Source organism: Patagioenas fasciata, chromosome 17 (genome assembly GCF_037038585.1).
Source record: "Patagioenas fasciata isolate bPatFas1 chromosome 17, bPatFas1.hap1, whole genome shotgun sequence".
Lineage (NCBI taxonomy): Eukaryota > Metazoa > Chordata > Aves > Columbiformes > Columbidae > Patagioenas > Patagioenas fasciata.
Window position 1 is genome coordinate 4638629 of NC_092536.1, and position 19301 is coordinate 4657929.

Consider the following 19301-nt stretch of genomic DNA (forward strand, 5'->3'; position numbering starts at 1 on the left):
TCTTATCAGAGATTTCCAAGACAGCAGAGGGTTTGTGTGCTGTTTTAACCTAATCGCCTTTGATAGGGAGTAAACTACAGAAAGGCAAAGGACCTCTCCTTTTGCACTGGAACATCCATTTTGGGGTAGAATACTTCAGCTCATGTGTTCACATCCTTTGGTTTGCTCTTGATTTGCCAAGATAACAGATCAATTCCAGGTAGCTCATATCAAGTACATTTAAAAAATCAAAGTTAGAGGAAAAAATACAGCAGATTGAAACACTCCAGCATAACACTCCACACCCTCAGAACACACACACAGATCAACACAGTTGAGCCACATCTGAAGTCCATTCCAGAATGTAATATTGGCTGATGAGCTGCGTCTCACCCACCTCTGAATTTGCCCTTAAGGACATACTTTTCCAGTTAAGTATTTTAATAAGACTCCCAGATGAGCTTTCGTCTATCATGAATTCATTGTTCGCTGAACTGTAGTTCTACGCTGCTGGAAGCTCGCTGTTCTCAAGATGCAACTCTGAACAGTTGTATTCAATATAACAGTCCAAACTGCAAGAACTGATGAATGTGAGCAGCATTCAGTCGCCAGAGTTCTGCAATGGTACGGTCAGACTGGAGCACATCTCAGGCCTATGATGCTACTCTGTCACTTACAGGGGAAATTCTATGAAAAGTTGCTTCTGTCAGTGTAAATAAAAGACAAATGACATGGGGCAATCCAGATGCATTTCTACCTGTGTTGGAGATGGAACGGCTAAGCAACCTACAGTGAGTGACAGGCAGGTCTTTCACAACACCCAGTGCTACCTGTGGGCTCGTAGGACACTTCCAGCAATTACTCAGTAAAAGCTCAATTCAGGAGTTCAGTGGCAGAGAAAAAAAATAACAGATGAATGGACTATTTGGTCAATTTTACTGTTATTTGAACTAATATGGGGGTTCAAAATATTTACATCTGAATTATTTTAAACATGATATCAGAGGCTGGGATATACTACAAAAAATTAGCATGGGACCCAAAAGGGTTAAAAACCAGCAGACACGAATCCTGTCCATTTAAGATTCATATTTCTATGTGCACACTCTCTTATACTGGCATATAAATTACAGATATGCATCACTGACATGCTGTGCTAGGAATTGCCTCAAAACCTCAACCTACAATTTGATGATTCAACAGGAAGACTTAAGGCAACCAGAGGAAGCAGGAAGGATGAAATACTAAGTGAAATCTGTTCTGCTTAACAAACAGAATTTGGGACATTACTATCAAACTGTGGCACTTGGGATATTCTCCTTCTGCAATCTGTACTAATAAGACAGAGGAAAAACAGAGCAATGCCTTCACAGGCATCAGAGAACATTCCCACCCAGAGAGGACAGTGCAGAAGATCTCACAAAGGTCCTTGAGAAAAGAGGAAACAAGAGGTTAAAAAGACAACAGTGACTGGAAGAGACAGGGCTCTAGTCCCTAACAGAAACAGTCAGGGATAAACAGTAAATCTTTGTTTCCATTGTCACTCCAAGAAAACACAGCTCAACTCCAGCTGTCAGCCAAACCCTGACCTCGCTTCACCGGAAATGTAAAAAAACATATTGTAAATAAAAAGATATTGTATCAAAATAACAGTAAGACAACTCTTCAGCAGAGAGTACACTCGTCCAAGCCATGGGCTACCAGCTTTTGCAGGAGTATATTATGGGAGACAGTGTCAAAAGCTTTGCTGAAGTCTAGATGGACCACATCTACAGCTTTCCCCTCATCCACCAGGTGGGTCACCTGATCACAAAAGGAGATCAAGTTGGTCAGACAGGACCTGTCCCTCCTATACCCATGCTGGCTGGGCCTGATCCTTTGTCCATCCTGAAGGTGCTGTGTGCATTCAGGATGATCTGCTCCATAACCCTGCCAGGCACCGAGGTCAGGCTGACAGGCGTGGAGTTGCCAGGGTCAGCTTTGCAGTGCTTTTTGTGGATTGGGGTAACGTCCACCAATTTCCAATCGTATGGGACCTCCCCAGTGAGCCAGGACTGTTGGAAGATGATGGAAAGCGGCTTGGCGAGCTCTTCTGCTAGCTCTGTTGTTGTATACAAATATCATTCGGGTTATATCTGAGGGCTACATACATAGCCTTTAAATAAAGAGTACAACATAAACAATGTATTGGCAGCTTTCTACTGCCTTTTCAAGCAAAAGCTAGTGTTTCAAGGCCAAGTTCCCACTTTTCTTACTAGGTGTACGTCAGATCAGTTATCAAAAATAACCTGTTCTCTATTATATCAACCCAAAGATAAAATATATACGATGTAATTATTTTTAAAAAATGTTTAAACTAAGAAAACTTAACTCTCTTTTAAAAGAGTGAAATGATACGTCAGCAGAAGCATTCATGGTTCTGAGTTTAGGAAGGGCAGCCAAGTAACATGGCACATCACCAATGGAACACGTAATTCCTAGGTGATCAGTGGCATTATGTGACTACTTCTGTTGCTGCCCATCTCAGGGGAACAATCAATTATTGAACTGTTGGCTTTCTAAAGACACGGCCATGAATAGGGCAAAAGAGCTGCACAGAAATCTCACAAGCTCATTTTTTATTTAGCATGACTGTCGTTCTTGAAGTTACAGAAAGATATGCTGTTGTTAAAAGACCCTTTTTTGTTTTTTAAACATTGGCAAAACATAACAGACTAAAAACTGTCAGATTAACCTTTTTATCTTGGTAATGCAAAGATCTTTCCTACAGTGTGCTACACCACATAGGAAGAGCTTGTCTACAGAAGACACCCAACGAAAAGAAAGCTCGAATGTAAATTTACATTACCTTGCCCAAGGAAACATTAGAAAAGTTTTGACTATTAGCAGAAGTCACAATTAATCAATCAACCAAAAGCAGACACAGAGGCAGTAGGTGAATCTTACCAGAACTCGATCTCCAATTTTGAGCTCCCTTTCTCCTTTCTTTAGCGATCCAGCTTCAGATAGATTTGATATAGATTCACTTGCAGTTTTTGAAAGATTGCTAATCTGAGGAGTTGAATGTTCCTTAGCAGCAAGCGGTGAAGTTTTCTGTGGAATTCCCGAAGGGGGAAGTGCGGCAGCGGCTGAAGACACCACACTAGCAGCTGATGTGGAAGTTGGGGATGTAGCTCTAGAAGGATGAGCTGTCTGTGTTCCATTGGCTTCATCTTCTGTCAGCACTTTTCTTGTCAATTTTGATGGTCTTGTAAATATGCCCCTCAAGGGTTCACACTGGAAATAGCGAATTCCAGCCACACAGCCATCGTTCTTACCAATGGGTTCATCTAGAACAATCCCTGCCCACTGTCCTGGAGCAAACTGGGTTTCACCAAGGAACTGAATAAAGCCAGGTTTATTTCCATTGACCCAAACACGCTCCCCAACTCTGAAATCATCCACAAACTCTTCATGTGCATCTGCAGTGGTTGCGCTTGAGGCCTTTTCACTAGAAGCGGCTTTTTCTGCTGGAGCTGGAATCAATGAGAAAGCAAAAACGCTATAATATCCCAGAGAGCGTCATTCCATAGTTTCATTGCAACAAGCTTTGGAAAAGCACGATTTCAGATTTTCCTACTTTTCAAAATACTGTAATCTCTGGAATACAATAATTCAAAATCTAAGGACAGAGATACTGAATGAGTTTAATGTAAGTTTTGGTAAAATCCTTGTAAAGATTACAAGTCTTACCTCAGAAACTACACAATCATTTTTATCATGACAAGCTTTTTCCAAGGGATATCGCTTGATCACATCCAATTAATAACTTTGAATTTTTTTCATGCAGTACACATAATTTTTGTTAGAAATACTAGCAAAAATACCTCGGTGTAACAGAAAAAATAGTGTGTACTCATAGCTTTCAAGGTACTTTTTGTTAAAGGATGACTGAGGGAAAAGTTACTTAAAGATGCCTTACCAGTTGCAACAGGAGTTTTCAGCAATGTACTCCCATGCTTGATGGTCTTCGAAGGAGCCTTAAGTCCACTTGGTTTTAACATACTCATCTTTTTGCAATACCGGTGGTAATCCTCTTTGTCTGTAGCCAACTATCTTTTTCCACACATGAATAAAATATATTATTGGAGTTTTTCCAGCTCTGGAATAAACCTGCAGGTAAAAATATTAGACATGAAACAAAAATCAGTATTTTAACTCCTGCAGAATTTTTTACATATACACATAGTCTGTATATGAAATGCATGATAGACTCTTTACAATAACAACCAGAAGCATTTTGCAGGACAGCATTTCCAACCCTTGGTCTTTTGAAGGCCATTTCCTATCAAAAGACACCAAGTCTGAACCTAAAACATCAAAATAAGTCACTTTGTTGAATGCTGCTGTACGCATCCTGAGCTTTAAACTAAAAGGCTATTTTAAGAAAGAAAAACAAAGCCCTTAACAGCATTACTAACATTACACACAGATATAACCACCCTGCGCACCATGCTGTTTTCAGTCACATTTTTCAAGTGTTGCAACATCCCAGCAAAACAAACTTGAGACTAGAGAATGAACTGCAAGAGAAATCAAGAGAACCGGGAATTTCAGGATAAAAGCAATATGGCTTTTAAGAGAGACTGGAACTGAAAAACGAAGACTGATGGACAGAGTTAGATGATGACGGCCAGAAAGCAAACATCCACCTCAGCTGTCTGTGACCCTCTGGATCACAAGATGGGTTGGCTGGCAGCCCCCAGCACAGCGCTCAGCTCCGCTCCTGGGCCAGGAGGAGGAGGGAAACCTCCCACGTTGCTAGGATGGAGCGCAGCTCTGCCTTGGAAGCCAGCTCGAAGCTTTTCAGGGAACTATGTCATCAGGGTTTTGCCACAGAAGGCATCTTCCTTCTGATTACAAAAGCTTTAGAAAGGCTCTTTCATCTATAATCATTTTTTTTTCTGTAAAGTGAATTCAAAGCCAAACTGTAAGCTGACTGGTCTCCCCACCATATTCAAAACCGTAAAGTGTTCTGCATGAACACAGCTTGGATATTTGCTAAGTTTTGTATATAAAAGCACTGACAGAACAGCTATGCTCGCTTAAAAAAGAAAAAGAAGTATGCATCTAAACAAACACCTGAAAAAAACAAAAAAAAGGAAACACAGACATGTAGCAATAGACTGTTTGCTCAATTGTTTGCTCAGAACATGACAAACAAGAACTGTCAGGCCATTTACTCAGCATTTTGGCACCAGTCAGTGCACACAGAGGCAGAAAGCCGATCGCAGACGGCCCAGACCCGTTCCCAGCAGTGCCCTGGTACCGGGTGTACAGGATGTTTAAAGGCAAACACTGCCATGATATGGGAAAGAAGACCAAACAGACAAGCCAGCCATGTCTTTTACCTACCAGCAGAAATTTCACCCCTCATGTATTATTAATAGCCAGTACATTAGTGTTCCTAAAAATCAATTCACTGTGGAAAAAAAAGTACCAGGCACACTGCTCTGTGAACCTAAATAACAAAGTGAAACATTCCTTCTGCTGTTCCGAGCTCAGCCGTGCCAAATTCAAGCCATTTTCTAAGAAGTCTGCAAAAAGCCTATCCTTTAAAAAGCATTAATTACCACCTTGCCTGGATGGTGTTTGTCTACAATTTAAGTTATGCTCCATGAAAACTCTGAAGTAGTGCTGTGAAGATCGCTGAACACTTCTCCTAGCCTTGCCAGAAGTATGTCACCCGCCCATCTGCAGAGTTATGACTACTGGAGAGAAAAATTTCCCTATTGTGTTTGCAAGACCTATGCCAGTTTACTATTAACTTTTAAGTGAGAGCTTTCATGTTCATGAACATGAAAGTGGAGTTCACTCTCTAAAATCAAAGCAGGAAGATAGGCATGAAATATGACAAAGCTCTGAAGAACTGAGAGGCATAGAGTTATACAGCAGAACAACTAGAGGATCACATAAAATGTCACTTTGGAGACAGAGGGAACACTGTCATTTTTTTCCCCCTCCTACTACATACCTGCCCTCCTTGCTAAATCCAAGTGCATTGTATTTCTTCATATTTTGTTTTAGAGGTCTTCTAAGACTGCACTTCACTTTGACATGCCAAGGACTTGAAAAGCCTTCCTCTTCTCTCACAGATGTGCTACGTCCCTGTTCTCCCTCACACCGCAGGCCCTACTCCCGCCAACGCCACCATCTCCACTCACGCCTCCGTTACTGTCCTCAACCCATCAGAATCCATGGCATGGAAAAACTGTACATAATTAAGAAGGATTTGGTACAAATACAGAAATGTGAAAAGTATCGAGATCAGTTCTTTTTAGTTCACAGCCTTCTCTGCCAGTGTCGAACACCAAATTCATTGAAATTCAACCACCTCACCAGGGACAAAGGCTTAAGAAAGGCTGCCTCGTAAAACCACTACTCCTTTCCATGTATTACCTCTTTTTTTGCCCCCAAAGAGCATTCCAGCACCACACAGGTAGTCATCATCTATATTGTACAGATTGGTATATGAAAAGAAAACAAACACTAAATTACCCCCCCCAAATTACATTTTGCTAGTTTCAAATAATTATTTATTAGTAGATGTTTAACAAACCTCTGTTCATCAGCGAGTTAGAATGTTCTAATATTGCATCTCTTGGCTCAGGGTACTCATTCACATTTTAATCTTGCTCTCCGCAGTCATGGCTTATATATTTGCTGTGTCATTTGCTTTTCTCAATACAGAGGCGTTCAGCTAGGCCACAAGTAACACAATCCCTGTGCCCTGGTTTCAGAGTTACTGAAATTGTAGCTTGATTCAAAAAACTGCTCGAATATAAGCAACACATTTCAGTAAAATACTGCCTTATTGGAACAGTGGAAATGCAACTTTCAGTCTTTGAAATGGTAGCATTTCCTAATAGAATTCACATAACACTGAATGCATGTAAATTTGCATCAAGTGATTTTAAGCATCGCACACTCCAGCATTTCCTAACAGGTTCCAGATGTCAATTAGCTCATTTGAGTTCTCCTGCGAGAGCGCAGCCAGCCACTTGTCGCAATTTGTTCTCTTTCCTTCCTTGCATCTGCCTCAGCTCTTCTGAAAAAGAATCTTAATAACCAATAGGCAATGACATTAACTGTAAGTTTCTCAAAAGATCCAAGAGGAACCTAAGGAAATGCCCAGAAAGAGGCTGATTATACTGCTTAAGTGTTCAAAAAACCACAAGTTCCCATAAAAAACAGATTTTAAACACAAGCTTTACACTTGTGCCATTACTAGCAAATACATCATTTCGTGCCATATGAAAATGTGGTACATTCTCAAATAAATTGCAATTTGTGTATGTGTGTTGACTACTAAAAAATTTCAAACACAGATAAGAATCCCTGCAGTGGCCCTTTTAGTTGATCAGTAATAACCTTATTCTTCTTATTTACCTTTACAGACCTTGAAGTACTGGATGGATCGAAGTGATCCACGAGCAACCAGTTGAGAACCATTGGTTTAAGAAAATAAATCATATTAGTCTGATAATAGATACAAAATCTCTTGGCAAGTTGAGATTTAAAATAAAGAAATAAAATTTAACCACATAACCATGAACTAAAAAAGCAGAATATTTTCCAACTGTCAGAAAAGGAATTCCTATAATAAAAACAGATGTCCACCACTGTTTCTTTGAAGGCTGTATTTTCAACAACTAGTACAGAATCACAGAATGTTAGGGATTGGAAGGGACCTCGAAAGCTCATCCAGTGCAATCCCCCCGCCAGAGCAGGAACACCCAGATGAGGTTTCACAGGAAGGCATCCAGGCGGGTTTGAATGTCTGCAGAGGAGACTCCACAACCTCCCTGGGCAGCCTGGGCCAGTGTTCTGTCACCCTTACTGAGAAGTTTCTTCTCAAATTTAAGTGGAATCTCTTGTGTTCCAGTTTGAACCCTTTACCCCTTGTCCTATCATTGGTTGTCACCAAGAAGAGCCTGGCTCCATCCTCCTGACACTCACCCTTTATATATCTGTAAACATTAATGAGGTCACCCCTCAGCCTCCTCTTCTCCAACCTAAAGAGCCCCAGCTCCCTCAGCCTTTCCTCATAAGGGAGATGCTCCACTCCATTCAGCATCTTCGTTGCTCTACACTGGACTCTCTCCAGCAGTTCCCTGTCCTTCTGGAACTGAGGGGCCCAGAACTGGACACAATATTCCAGGTGTGGTCTCACCAGGGCAGAGTAGAGGTGAAGGAGAACCTCTCTCTGTGTACTAACCACCCCCCTTCTAATACACCCCAGGTACCATTGGCCTTCCTGGCCACAAGGGCCCAGTGCTGGCTCATGCTCATCCTGCTGTTCACCAGGTCCCCCAGGTCCCTTTCCCCTACGCTGCTCTCTAATAGGTCATTCCCCAACTTATGCTGGAACTTGGGGTTGTTCCTACCCAGATGCAGGACTCTACACTTGCCCTTGTTATATTTCATTCAATTTTTCCCTGCCCAACTCTCCAGCCTGTCCAGGTCTCTGGATGGCAGCACAGCTTCCAGTGTCAGCCACTCCTCCCAGCTTGGTGTCATCAGCAAACTTGCTGATAGTACACTCTATTCCCTCGTCCAAATCATTGATGAATATATTGAATAATATAGGCCCCAGTACTGACCCCTGTGGCACTGCACTAGATCCAGGCCTCAACTGGACTCTGCCCCATTGACCATGACTCTCTGGCTTCTTCCCTTCAGCCAGTTCGCAGTCCACCTCACTACCCGGTCATCCAGACCGCACTCCCTCAGTTTAGCTGTAAGGATGCTGTGGGAGACTGTTTCAAATGCCGTACTCCAAAAAGAACTAAACCACAATTAGATAGGAAAACAGGGAAAAAAAGTTAAAGCCTCAGTTCACTCCCTTTAAGAGCCCTATAGCCATGACAAGAATACAATAGTACCAATAGTTTTTTTTAAGCTCAGTTGGTATCCGACAATCATGCTGCCACCATCACACTCTCCTTCCTCAGGACAGGTAGTGCCAATATTCAAAGTAAAACCTTTAATCTGATAAACATTTGAAACAATGACTTGATAATTTAAGGAAGAAACATTTGCTGCCATCACTAACTCAGTCCCATGGAACAGATGCAGTGTTTCCATGGAGAAAAGCGAGTTGTCTGTCCATTTCAGGGGAACAAAGAGGACATTCTAGAACAGATCAGCACAATGTGTGAATGGACTCACACCAGACGGTATCATCTCGGTCCTCTGCGCGCAGACACACGGGCGGGCTCTGTGCACTGGGAGGCTGGAACGCTGCTCGCATGCTTTAGTTGTATAATAAAGTGAAAGCATTATTTTAATTGATGATCATCTGCTATGGCTCATGCACAAGCTCTTCAAAACATTTCAAATTAAATGAAGTTTATTATTAATATTTTAACACCTTTAAGAGTCTAAATATTGTTGGAAAATGCCTTTCAATGCCAGCACATTTCTAAGCTCAAAAAAGAGATCACTTCAATTTGTTTATTCTGCTAAGCACACCAATGTTTTGCAAAACACATATAAACATTAAGACTAATAGATACAGAGTAAATATTCTAAAAGGATTGTGTAGAATAAAAAAACTGCTGGAAATCTCCTGTAACCAGAGATCACATACAATCCCTGTTGTAGACAACTAGTAGCTATCTAGAAAACAAATTCTGACCATACCATGAAGAAAATATAACATGTACAAAATAAGTCAGAAAATCCCTCCTGTAGAAATGAGATATGGAAAACATATTTCAAAGACCACCACAATCCAGGAACTTAACTTTCCTGAGAGAAAAACAAACTCACCACATGAAACACTACGAAACAACAGCCTGGACAGCATTTCTTAAATATGTTTCATACTCTTTATGTCCCTACCACTATTGCCAAGCTTTCAGAAGCTCATGAATCATTCCTCAAATATCCTGGCAATGGTTTATAGAAAATAACTTGGAATTTTGAACCTGGAAAGTTTTCTCCACTGGTCCATGAGTTACTCTAAGAGCTCAGACTCTGCACAGTTACAAATGCTTACAACTCCTGAAATTATTGCAGTCTTAAAACTTTAAGACGTGTAAGCATCTTCTGTATGACCCAGATCTAATTCTTACTATAGCTCTAGAAGTTGTATTTGTGGTCTCCTGGGCTGGTGTTACATTTCTGTAAAAAGTGAGTATATGTATTTCCATAAGTGCTTAAAATAACTCCTTCACACAGTTTAAAAATACAACCACATTACAGCTTTAAACAAAATAAATGCCTTTGCAAATACCTCTTGCTACCTTTTTGAGAGTAGTTCTCTCTGTGCGAGAACGTGCCAGATCACAGCGACCAAATTTCTGGAAGGTTCAAACAGAAATTAGATTAATTCATCCACAGCAGGTCCACAAACTGACCAGACTGGGACATATCGACCAACATCCTCAGTGAAACAATTCTGGACCAGGTGGACAGGGAGGGATGAGCGGGCAGTGTCCCCACTGGTATGACACAGCTCTTCTGACAGTGTCACTCACTTGATGCATAGAACCTGAACCGAAGAGCAGCTGACCAATTGCTCAGACTGAATCATATCTATACGATCACTAACGCAGATCCTGAAAAATCTTCCAACTCTATTTTAGAAGGCATTTGTTTAGATAAACACTACTTAGTTTGTAGCAACTAGTATGTTCAGAGAAACAAAGATACCCAGAGAATATTCAAAGCAGTCCCAACACTGTATCACAAACACTGCGCCTTGTCATCACTCATCCCCCCATCAAGCACCATCACTCGCAGGATAAGGACGTGCCCATAAATAGCTGCTGGGTTTCTCTCACTTCAAAGAGTGAATCTCTGTTTCCTTAAGAGCTCAGGACACACTCCTGTTTTCTTGCACACACAGACGGACTGGGGAAAACCAAGATTTATGGTTTGGGAATCAATCCAAATGCCCCACAGCGCTGTCCCTCATTAAAGACACAGCTAATCTAGAGCTCAACCAGCAACTTTAGAGTTATCTCTTAACTGACACAGACAGTAGACTCTGTATTTCAATATCATGGAAATAACCTGAACTGTAGCATATTCAGGATCAAAGACACTCAGATTAACTTTCAACATCAGGGCTTTTATGGCAGTCAGTCCTGCATATGAATCTGTATTTCACCTTTGATTTTGAACCTGCTGAGTAATCTCAACTAAATAAAACAAAATGCAAGAGATTTCTAGAAACAAATATTATATTATTCCAAGTTTCACAGAAGTAGGCCAACTGGTAGGAGGGAGACTTGTGTTCAAATAATCTTGAGTTTCTCCCAATGACTTTAGATCAGACAAACTAATTTCTGAAGCAAAGTGGAAAAATCAAAGTATTACCATTAATACACTTGGTAGGAGCAGGTTATCAATATGTTTGGAGATAATACAAAACTTGAATATAATGTAGTTAGGAAGGCAACCATTATGAGATGCTAATCCACTGAAAGTTAGAGGGTTTTAGTGATATTGCTAAGTTGGTACATAAGATACATAGCTGGTTTTCTACCTTGGAAAGCGCAGGATATTCACTGCAAGCTGGATAAACAGGATTCTCCCAGCATATGCTTGGGAAAGGGAAAAGGCAGGGTAAATTCCTATAACTTAGAAACTGTACTAAGAACAAAATGAATCAGATCAAAGATCGTAAGAGGTTTAGGACCTCAAACCATCAGTCAGATATTACCCCAACGCTATGAGAAAGATAATGCATTAAAGCTTCTGCTCTGCTTCTGGATTTTAACTCTGCATCAAGGACATTTCAAGTCACCTCATTTTATCATTCTGTAACAGTCTGTCCAATTTTTTAAAAAGACTCCCATCTTTAATTGATAAGGAAGAGCTGATAGCTGTTAAAAAGCTTAAAAAAAAATAATAGAAATTATGATGCAAACTCTAACACTTCAAGTTGCCACCATACACATGCATTATAAAAATGTCACTGCTATAGTCTATTAAAAGATCAGAAAGCACATGATCCTCCTAAGCACACATCATTCTCTACAGAATGAGTCAAGGATGGAGAAGCAGAGAGTTTTCACCTGAGAAAGTAAATAATTGCCACCTCTTCTGGTAAGCCCACTGTCAATACTTACTACTTTTCCTACATTTTTCCAAGGAAATTCTTGGCTTTCCCAAAAGCTTCCATTTAAATGACAAGAAGAGTAATTTGACTGTCCACACTCACTTTTTCTGATGAAAATACACTTTAACCATCTCAGTAAGTGCATTCAGTCCACAATAACAATTATGATTTCAGAACAGCAGAACATAAAGTTTAAGTTATTTGGGATCTAAAGCTTAAATGAAAGTTTGAGAACAAAAATATAATCTCCTGTCAGCCTCAAACCCAAATGCATATAAGCAAAGACACAGAGCTTCTCCCTAATACAATTACAACTGAAAGAGCTGAAACAAAGATGCTGCTTTTTATAGTAAGAATTTAATTTTGATAGACTTGGGTGAAACTGTAACTGTTTCACACTCTTTGAAAACACCAAGTCAGCAATCCCTTTTTAGCTCTCCATGTTCTTAGCCTTTTAAATTAGCACCATGACTGCTATACGGCTGGCATATGATAAAGTAGAAATACAAATACAGAACTTAGATAAATATCGCTGTGATTGAGCGGATGCCGCCACCAAGCAGAGAGGCAGAACAAGAATGTCAGATAAGTTAACTCTATCAAATAGAGAGGTTTTTCTCTTTGCCTTGTAATTTTCCCTCAAAATAAGCCCAAAATACAAACAGTATGATTATAAAGATCAGGAAAACTGAACAGCTTTTAATGGTGGTTGAATACTCCTTGAAACAGTAGAGTGAAGACATCTTGGGAATTAAAAGAATACACAGTATTATCCACCCAAGGGTCTTCCATTTGAGTTGGTACAAATAATTAATGAGATGTCCAGGTGGAAAACAGTCTGGCTGATGCTAAGGTAGAAACTTGCTGAGTCTTCTTAGATCCATCTTCTAAATCCTTTCCAGCCTTTTGGAGGCCAGGAGAAGATACCGGATTTGTGTGTGTTTCTAAGGGTCAGTAGTACCGCTATAATTCATGCGAGTGCAACATCACCCTGCAAAAATAAATGTGTGTAGCGGACAGACACCTGGACAAGCCCAGACATATTGTTAGATGTCTGAAATCACGGGGACCATGCTGCTGACAGAGCTGGCTTCAGTTCTGCTGGTCAAGAAGGACGAAATGTTTGCTCCAGCAGAAATTGGCATCTAGCTGAGGGCAGCTGAGATTACAGCTAATGCAGTATATAATTGCCTTTCATTAAATAACAAAACACCATCCATCTGAGGCATTTCTAAACATGCCAGTCCAATAAGGATTCCAGTACGTTACTTTTTAGACGTGCCAGCAGAGCCAGTAGTCTCCAAGAAATGCCAAAAGATTAAACAAGAGCTGCATTCATTCACGGTCATCATGTTCAAACATTAGAAAACTTGCATTCAACATACAGAGCTAACATTTGACCTGAACGTTTTAGAGAAAGAAAGAAAAGTAGTTTTGAAAAATCATACTGGCAAGACAGATCGCTCGTTTTCTTTTGAAGGAAGACCTATTCTGAAATATTCTCAGTCACTCCCAAGAAAAACTTCAACAGGGCTAAAAGGATAAAGGGAGGAACACTAAAGGAATTACCCAATCTGTCCAAGCTAAGTAAATAAAGGCTGTCCTGGATACTCACATTCAGAAGATGATAAACATTTACAGCCTATAGCTCAGACAGGAAAACTACGGAAGCTCTAGAAAGTCACAGCAATCAGCAGTGCTCCTTCCTACAGCATAATCACAGGAGGAGAGAGCGTTTTTATTTCCTACAGTACACATCTGTGATAAGGATACAAGACAGCTGGTTTTCTGCCCCTCACCAGAAAGTCAATATCTTCTCTTTAAAGGAAACCATACAAATTATATCAAACTTTATTTTTTTTTTCCCAAATAAAATCTCCCTCCTGATCCATAAAGATACTGACATTTGAGGTCACATTTCCAAGCTTTTCTGCCCCAGCCGACACATCCCTCTCCCTTCAATACACACAAAGCTTCGGTGCACTTCAGCACAGACAGAAAACCCTGAAGCACGTGGAAGGACTGGACAGGAAAAGCACCTTAAAAATCTCATGATTTTAAACCAAGAACTAATAATCCTCTGCACGTTTTCCAGTCATTTTCCATTCAGAATGCAAATGAAGAAGTTTTGTCCCTGAACAGTTACACGTTCCTTAAGACTAAGATATGTTGCTCTTGGGCCAACAGGAAAGTTATTTACTTTTCCTCCACAGTATCTCATTTGCTATCTTGTTACATGGCTGCAGCAGGTGCAAACAGACACACACTGAAGAAAAATCACTCTGACATCACTAGTCAGAGAATTATATGCATATTTCTGTTCTTTAAATAAAATTCTTCACCAAGCAGCAGGCATGAAGGCATTTCCTCTTTTGTACCTCCTTTCTTCTCCCTACATATTAATACAGATATCGCATGTCTTGCAATCTTTCTGCACAAACATCTCAAAGCAACCTGTGAACTTCCATAAAACCCAACCCGTACAGCACACGGGGTGAGTGAAGGGACAGGGAGGAGAGAGTCTTAATTTCACGGTCATATTTTTAATCACAAATGTATGCAGTCATGGACTACATCTTCTTCCTTATGCTGTGTTTTGGAATTTTTTATTTGTGGTGTTGGCTTTTGTTAGTTTTTATATTGTAATTATTTAAAACATATCCACAAAGATGCTACAATGAAAGGGAAAATTAACACCAGACTTTAATGCAGCAGAAGCCACGTTAACATGTGAGTAACAGCAACAATTACCTTGTGCCCCATGATAGCTGAGGCACAGAAAAGAGAACCCTGAATGGCCTTAGGTAGCAGCAGTAGGGATCTAGCGGGAAGCAGGAAGGGCCTTACAGCACCGCCTTTGGATCCCACAGCTCGAACCTGGGCTGTAAGCATGGCAGCAAACTCTGGCAGAGCCACCCAGAACTGTAGGGTGATAGAAAGGCAGCTCACCTGGAAACTGGTAGCTCTGAAAACAACACAGGTGTAGGGAGTAGACATAAAACTAGGCAATGCCATGGTAAATTATAAGCCGAATCATTAATGGGTGAAATATTGACATGCGAGATGCTGAGAACTGCAGGTCAGAATTTACTCAGACACCTTCTCTACAAAGTCATGCACTCAAGCCACCAATAAACACAATGTTACATTCAAGGGTGAGGCTCGAGCAGGTCTATTCGAGACCCTCATGTCCCCACCTGCTCCTCACGAACCACGAGGACATCCAAGGAACCTGTGCAGTGACAAACGAGGCCGGGGAGGCCCCGGCCCACCCGGGATACTGCACCCGCCGCCTCAGAGTTCACCGAGTGCGGCTGTCCCGGGACACGGCGGGCGGCCAGCGCCGTCCCACCGCGGGCACGGCGGGAGAGGGGACCCCACAAGAGCGGAACGAGCCCGGTAAAGCCCGAACACACGGCTCCGGAACCAGCCAAACCGGCTGCTGTCACCGCGGCCCCGGCAGAGGCGCAGGCACGTGTGGCGGAGGCCAACAGCTCCCCGGGGGTGCCCGCCCGCCCCGGCTCCCGGGGCCTCGCCACACCCAGCCAAGCATCGCCCCTCCGGGGCTGCCCGCCGCCCTACGCCCTGCTCAGGGACCCACACAGGGTCCCGCCACCCACACGAGTCCCTCAGCGTGAGGTCCTCCAGCACTTCCAGTCACGGCCGCCCCCCGTCCCCTCACAGCGCCTCACCGCCGGCCGCGCCGCCTCGCTTCCTCACCGCCCGCCGCCTCCGCCCCGAGTCCGCCGTCCGCTGAAGCGCCCGGACGGGAAGCGGAGGCCCCAAGGCGGGAGGCAGCCGGCGGCTCCCCCCGCCCTCAGACAGCTCCGCCGCGAGCCCTGCAGCGCCGCCGCCCTCCCCGCGCGGCCCCAACGGCGGCCTCACCCTTGCCGCCTTCGGCTCCGCGCCGCCGCCTTCCCCGGCCGCCCCGAGCCGCCGGGCGCAGCTCCTGCCGCCACCGCCGCCTCCTTCCCCTCTGCAGCGGCGGCAGCGCCTCCCCGGCTCGCAGGGGGCGGAGCGGGCGGATTAACGTCTGCGCCCGGCCGGGCCCGCGGCACCGCGAGGCGGAGACTGCAGCAGCGGGAACCGCGCCTCCCTCCGCGCCCCTGCCTCGCTCCCGCTCCCCCGCGTTCTGCTCGCGCCCCCTCCTCGCCTCTTTTCCCTTTGTCTCCCCCTCTTTGTTCGCCCCGGGGCAGCCCCGGGTCCCCGCCACCGCGGGGCTGAGGGGGAAGCAGCGGCATTTCGGTCTGTCCCGGGCGGGCGGGGAGGGCAGGCCCCGGGGGCATCCGCCCGTCCCGGCGGCCGGTGCGGAGCGGCCATGGGCCGGTGCGGAGGCTCGTCCCGGTCTCCGCAGCGGGGAGAGGGCCCGAGCCCTTGGGGAAGGCGCTGCGGCAGCAGGGAGGGGGAGGAGAGGCGGCGGTGTGAAGCACAGAGCTCTCAGTGAATAACTTCACTGTGGCTTCTTTTCTCCATTTTTCTTTTGTCCTGATGCCTAGAAATGTATAAATTCCTTCTCTTGCTCTGAAGTACTAAGTATTTTATTTTTCATTGTGTTTGTGAAGCAACACATTGGAACCTGGCGTTATCCCACTGCTGAAGTTTAAACAGCTGTAGCAGTAGCTCCAATGCCATCATCCACAATTTAATACCGGTTTTCAAGGCTGACTCAAACAGCTCTGCTTCACTTCTTTACCTCTTATAAATAGGCAACAGAGCCCAGCCAGAGCCGGCCAGTAACTGCTGAATTCATCACAAAGCAAACCTCGGTTTGCAGTCTCATAGATCATTTAATTTCTGCATGATGCCATTCAAACAAAAGGGTGATGAGAAAGCAGTTCCATTGCTGGAGCCTGATTGCAAATTGTGTTTCATTTTGGCTCCATTCTTTGGCATTAATCCAGCATGGTAAAGCACAAAATGGTGTGACGCAGACTCCCAAATAACAGGTTTCAACTAGACCAGCATTTAGCAATGTTTGTTAGAATTTCACTTCCTAAATGTTAAATGGAATCTCTTACCACGGCCATTAGATGGTCAAACAGACACTCAGAGGGATGTACAGCCACCCTTCCTCCTGCAAAATTTGGTAAAAGTTACACTGAATAAGGGTTTAAATATTTGATTGCATTTAGAAGTGCAGAGCTAGCAAATGATTGCTTAAACCGAAAAATTGATCCTGCAACCTCTAGCTATGGAAATAATTCCTAACACAATTGCAATCAGGGTAAAAGCTACAGCCAGACTTCACAGAACACTTGCCCAAAATACCTGTTGACTCAACAGCTACAGCTGTGTACCTTTGTCCTTGTTTTCTGCTATCGTAGATTTGAGCTTTCTGTTCATCTTGATTGTGAGTGTTTTATTTCACAGGTAACTTGAGAAACCATAGCCTGTTAAAAAAGGATGGACTATGCAAATCATTCTACCACTTATGTAAATACCAATAAAAGACAAATTCTCACCTCTAGAGAAGCAAAGCAGAAGAGTTCTGTTCCTATTAAGAGTGTTGAGTTCTAAAGAAAGGGTAAATAATTTTTTCTTCAGTCATTGGATGACAGCTAAATATACATTGCAAAAAAAACAAGTCAAATCTTTGTGGCTTATAGTTAACTAAAGTTTAGGAAGCGTTCAACTGTCACACATTAATTACCATGTTATTAAATCCATCCTGTTCATACACTTCTCCAAGAACTGAGACCAGTTCCTACCTCTGACTCAACCCCTCCCACCCCCCAAAATGCAACCAAGACTCTAGGAAGTATTCTTAGGAACAGCAGCAATCTCCAATGGCATTTACTTACCAGGGGCAATACAGCCGTGTTACAAAATGAAGGCACTACCAAGTTCCATAGCAACTACCACCACATTTCAAACACTTTAATTATATTTGAGCTTTTTCCTCCTCTTTGTGCCTTTTTTCCCCCGCCATCCTGCCTTACAGACGTTGCAGCAAAAATGATTCTTCTTAGCAGCTAACACATCTTCCAGATATCTCCTAGAATCTCAGCTATTTCTCTTTTCATGACAGATTAAGCGCTATGAATTAGGTTATAAAAATGTTAAGTTAGACATTCAAATATTTTAAAGATACAACTAGGCACCTGGTACCCGGAATATTTTTCACGGATTAGATACTTTCAGATGTGCATAAACATTTAAAAATACTGTTCCAAAAGCTGTAAACAAACATGAGTACTATGCCAACAGGAATCTGTGGGAAAATTTGAGTGATGCCTACTCACACTATACCCACCTCATTACAAATTTTATTACTCATTCATTTTAGTAAGCTCTAATCTAGGTTATTATGCCACACCCATCACCATGGGAAGGTAGCTTAAAAGTAGCAGAAATACTTTGCTATTCAGCTTTTTCTCAGACCTTGTAGCATGATCATATTGCACATCCAGAGCGCTAAAGGTTACTAAGCATATAAAGATGATGTGCATCTTGTGGCACCCGTAAGCCAGGCAGAAGTACACAAATGCTCCTGAAAAATTGCGGCTACGTGGCGTTCTAAAGCAGCAGCGTTTCCTAAGGGCGATTAAAAAAGGATCATCGTAGGTGTGGAGAGAGAATGGCATGTTTAAAATATGAGCACCTCAACACACCCAAAAGGTGTGTCCCCTTGAAATCATTACCTCATGCCCTGCACCACATTATCATTCCCATGTGAATGATCTAGCAACAATAGCTGGTGTAAACTGCCATTACTGGCTCCTAATTCCATGGGAGGAGGAGGAGGCGACAGGGAGATCTCTATATGGTTCCCAACTGACATTTTTTGTAAAGCGCGTACAAGCTGGAAACAACGTATTATTTCATTATCCATTCCTGTTACAGAAAGTAATACTATTTCTCCTATGAAACATTAAAAACAAAAACAAAAAACAAAACAAAGAAAGCACAAAAACCCCACGAAAACAAACACCTTTCATTTTAGCACATACAATGAACATTTACCTTGATCACTGCTTTCCAAATGCAACCAGGCAAACTGAACTGGTATATGCTGCAAACGTTACCTTTTTTTCGGCCTCTCAGAAGACAAGCAGTTCATATAAAAAGACACTTTGGTTTTTCCTTCCTGTAAATTTAGAGAAAAAAAAAATATATATATAAAAGCTTTAACTACAAAAAGCCTTCAAATGCAGAGTGTACTAGTATCATACATTATAAGGATCTTTGGGAAATACATGCTATCTGCAAA

At 42.6% G+C, this 19301-nt stretch overlaps 1 protein-coding gene across 15 annotated transcripts in view; it reads right to left on the reverse strand.

The window, feature by feature from the left end:
* CLIP1 (CAP-Gly domain containing linker protein 1) overlaps positions 1-16112 on the reverse strand; it is a 63110-nt gene extending 46998 nt beyond the window's left edge. For 13 of the 15 annotated variants that reach the window (XM_065851249.2, XM_071816025.1, XM_071816030.1 and 10 more), the window contains exons 1-3: positions 15977-16112; positions 3941-4131; positions 2926-3494 (exon numbers count right to left, since the gene is read on the reverse strand). In XM_065851249.2, the coding sequence (XP_065707321.2) occupies positions 2926-3494; positions 3941-4028 (657 nt within the window). In that variant the 5' untranslated portion in view covers positions 4029-4131; positions 15977-16112. Of the gene's footprint in view, positions 1-2925; positions 3495-3940; positions 4132-5992; positions 6878-15783; positions 15860-15976 lie in introns of those variants that run through there. The other 2 variants (XM_071816019.1, XM_071816018.1) reach the window with 2 other exon arrangements.
* Between the last annotated feature and the right edge of the window lie 3189 nt (positions 16113-19301).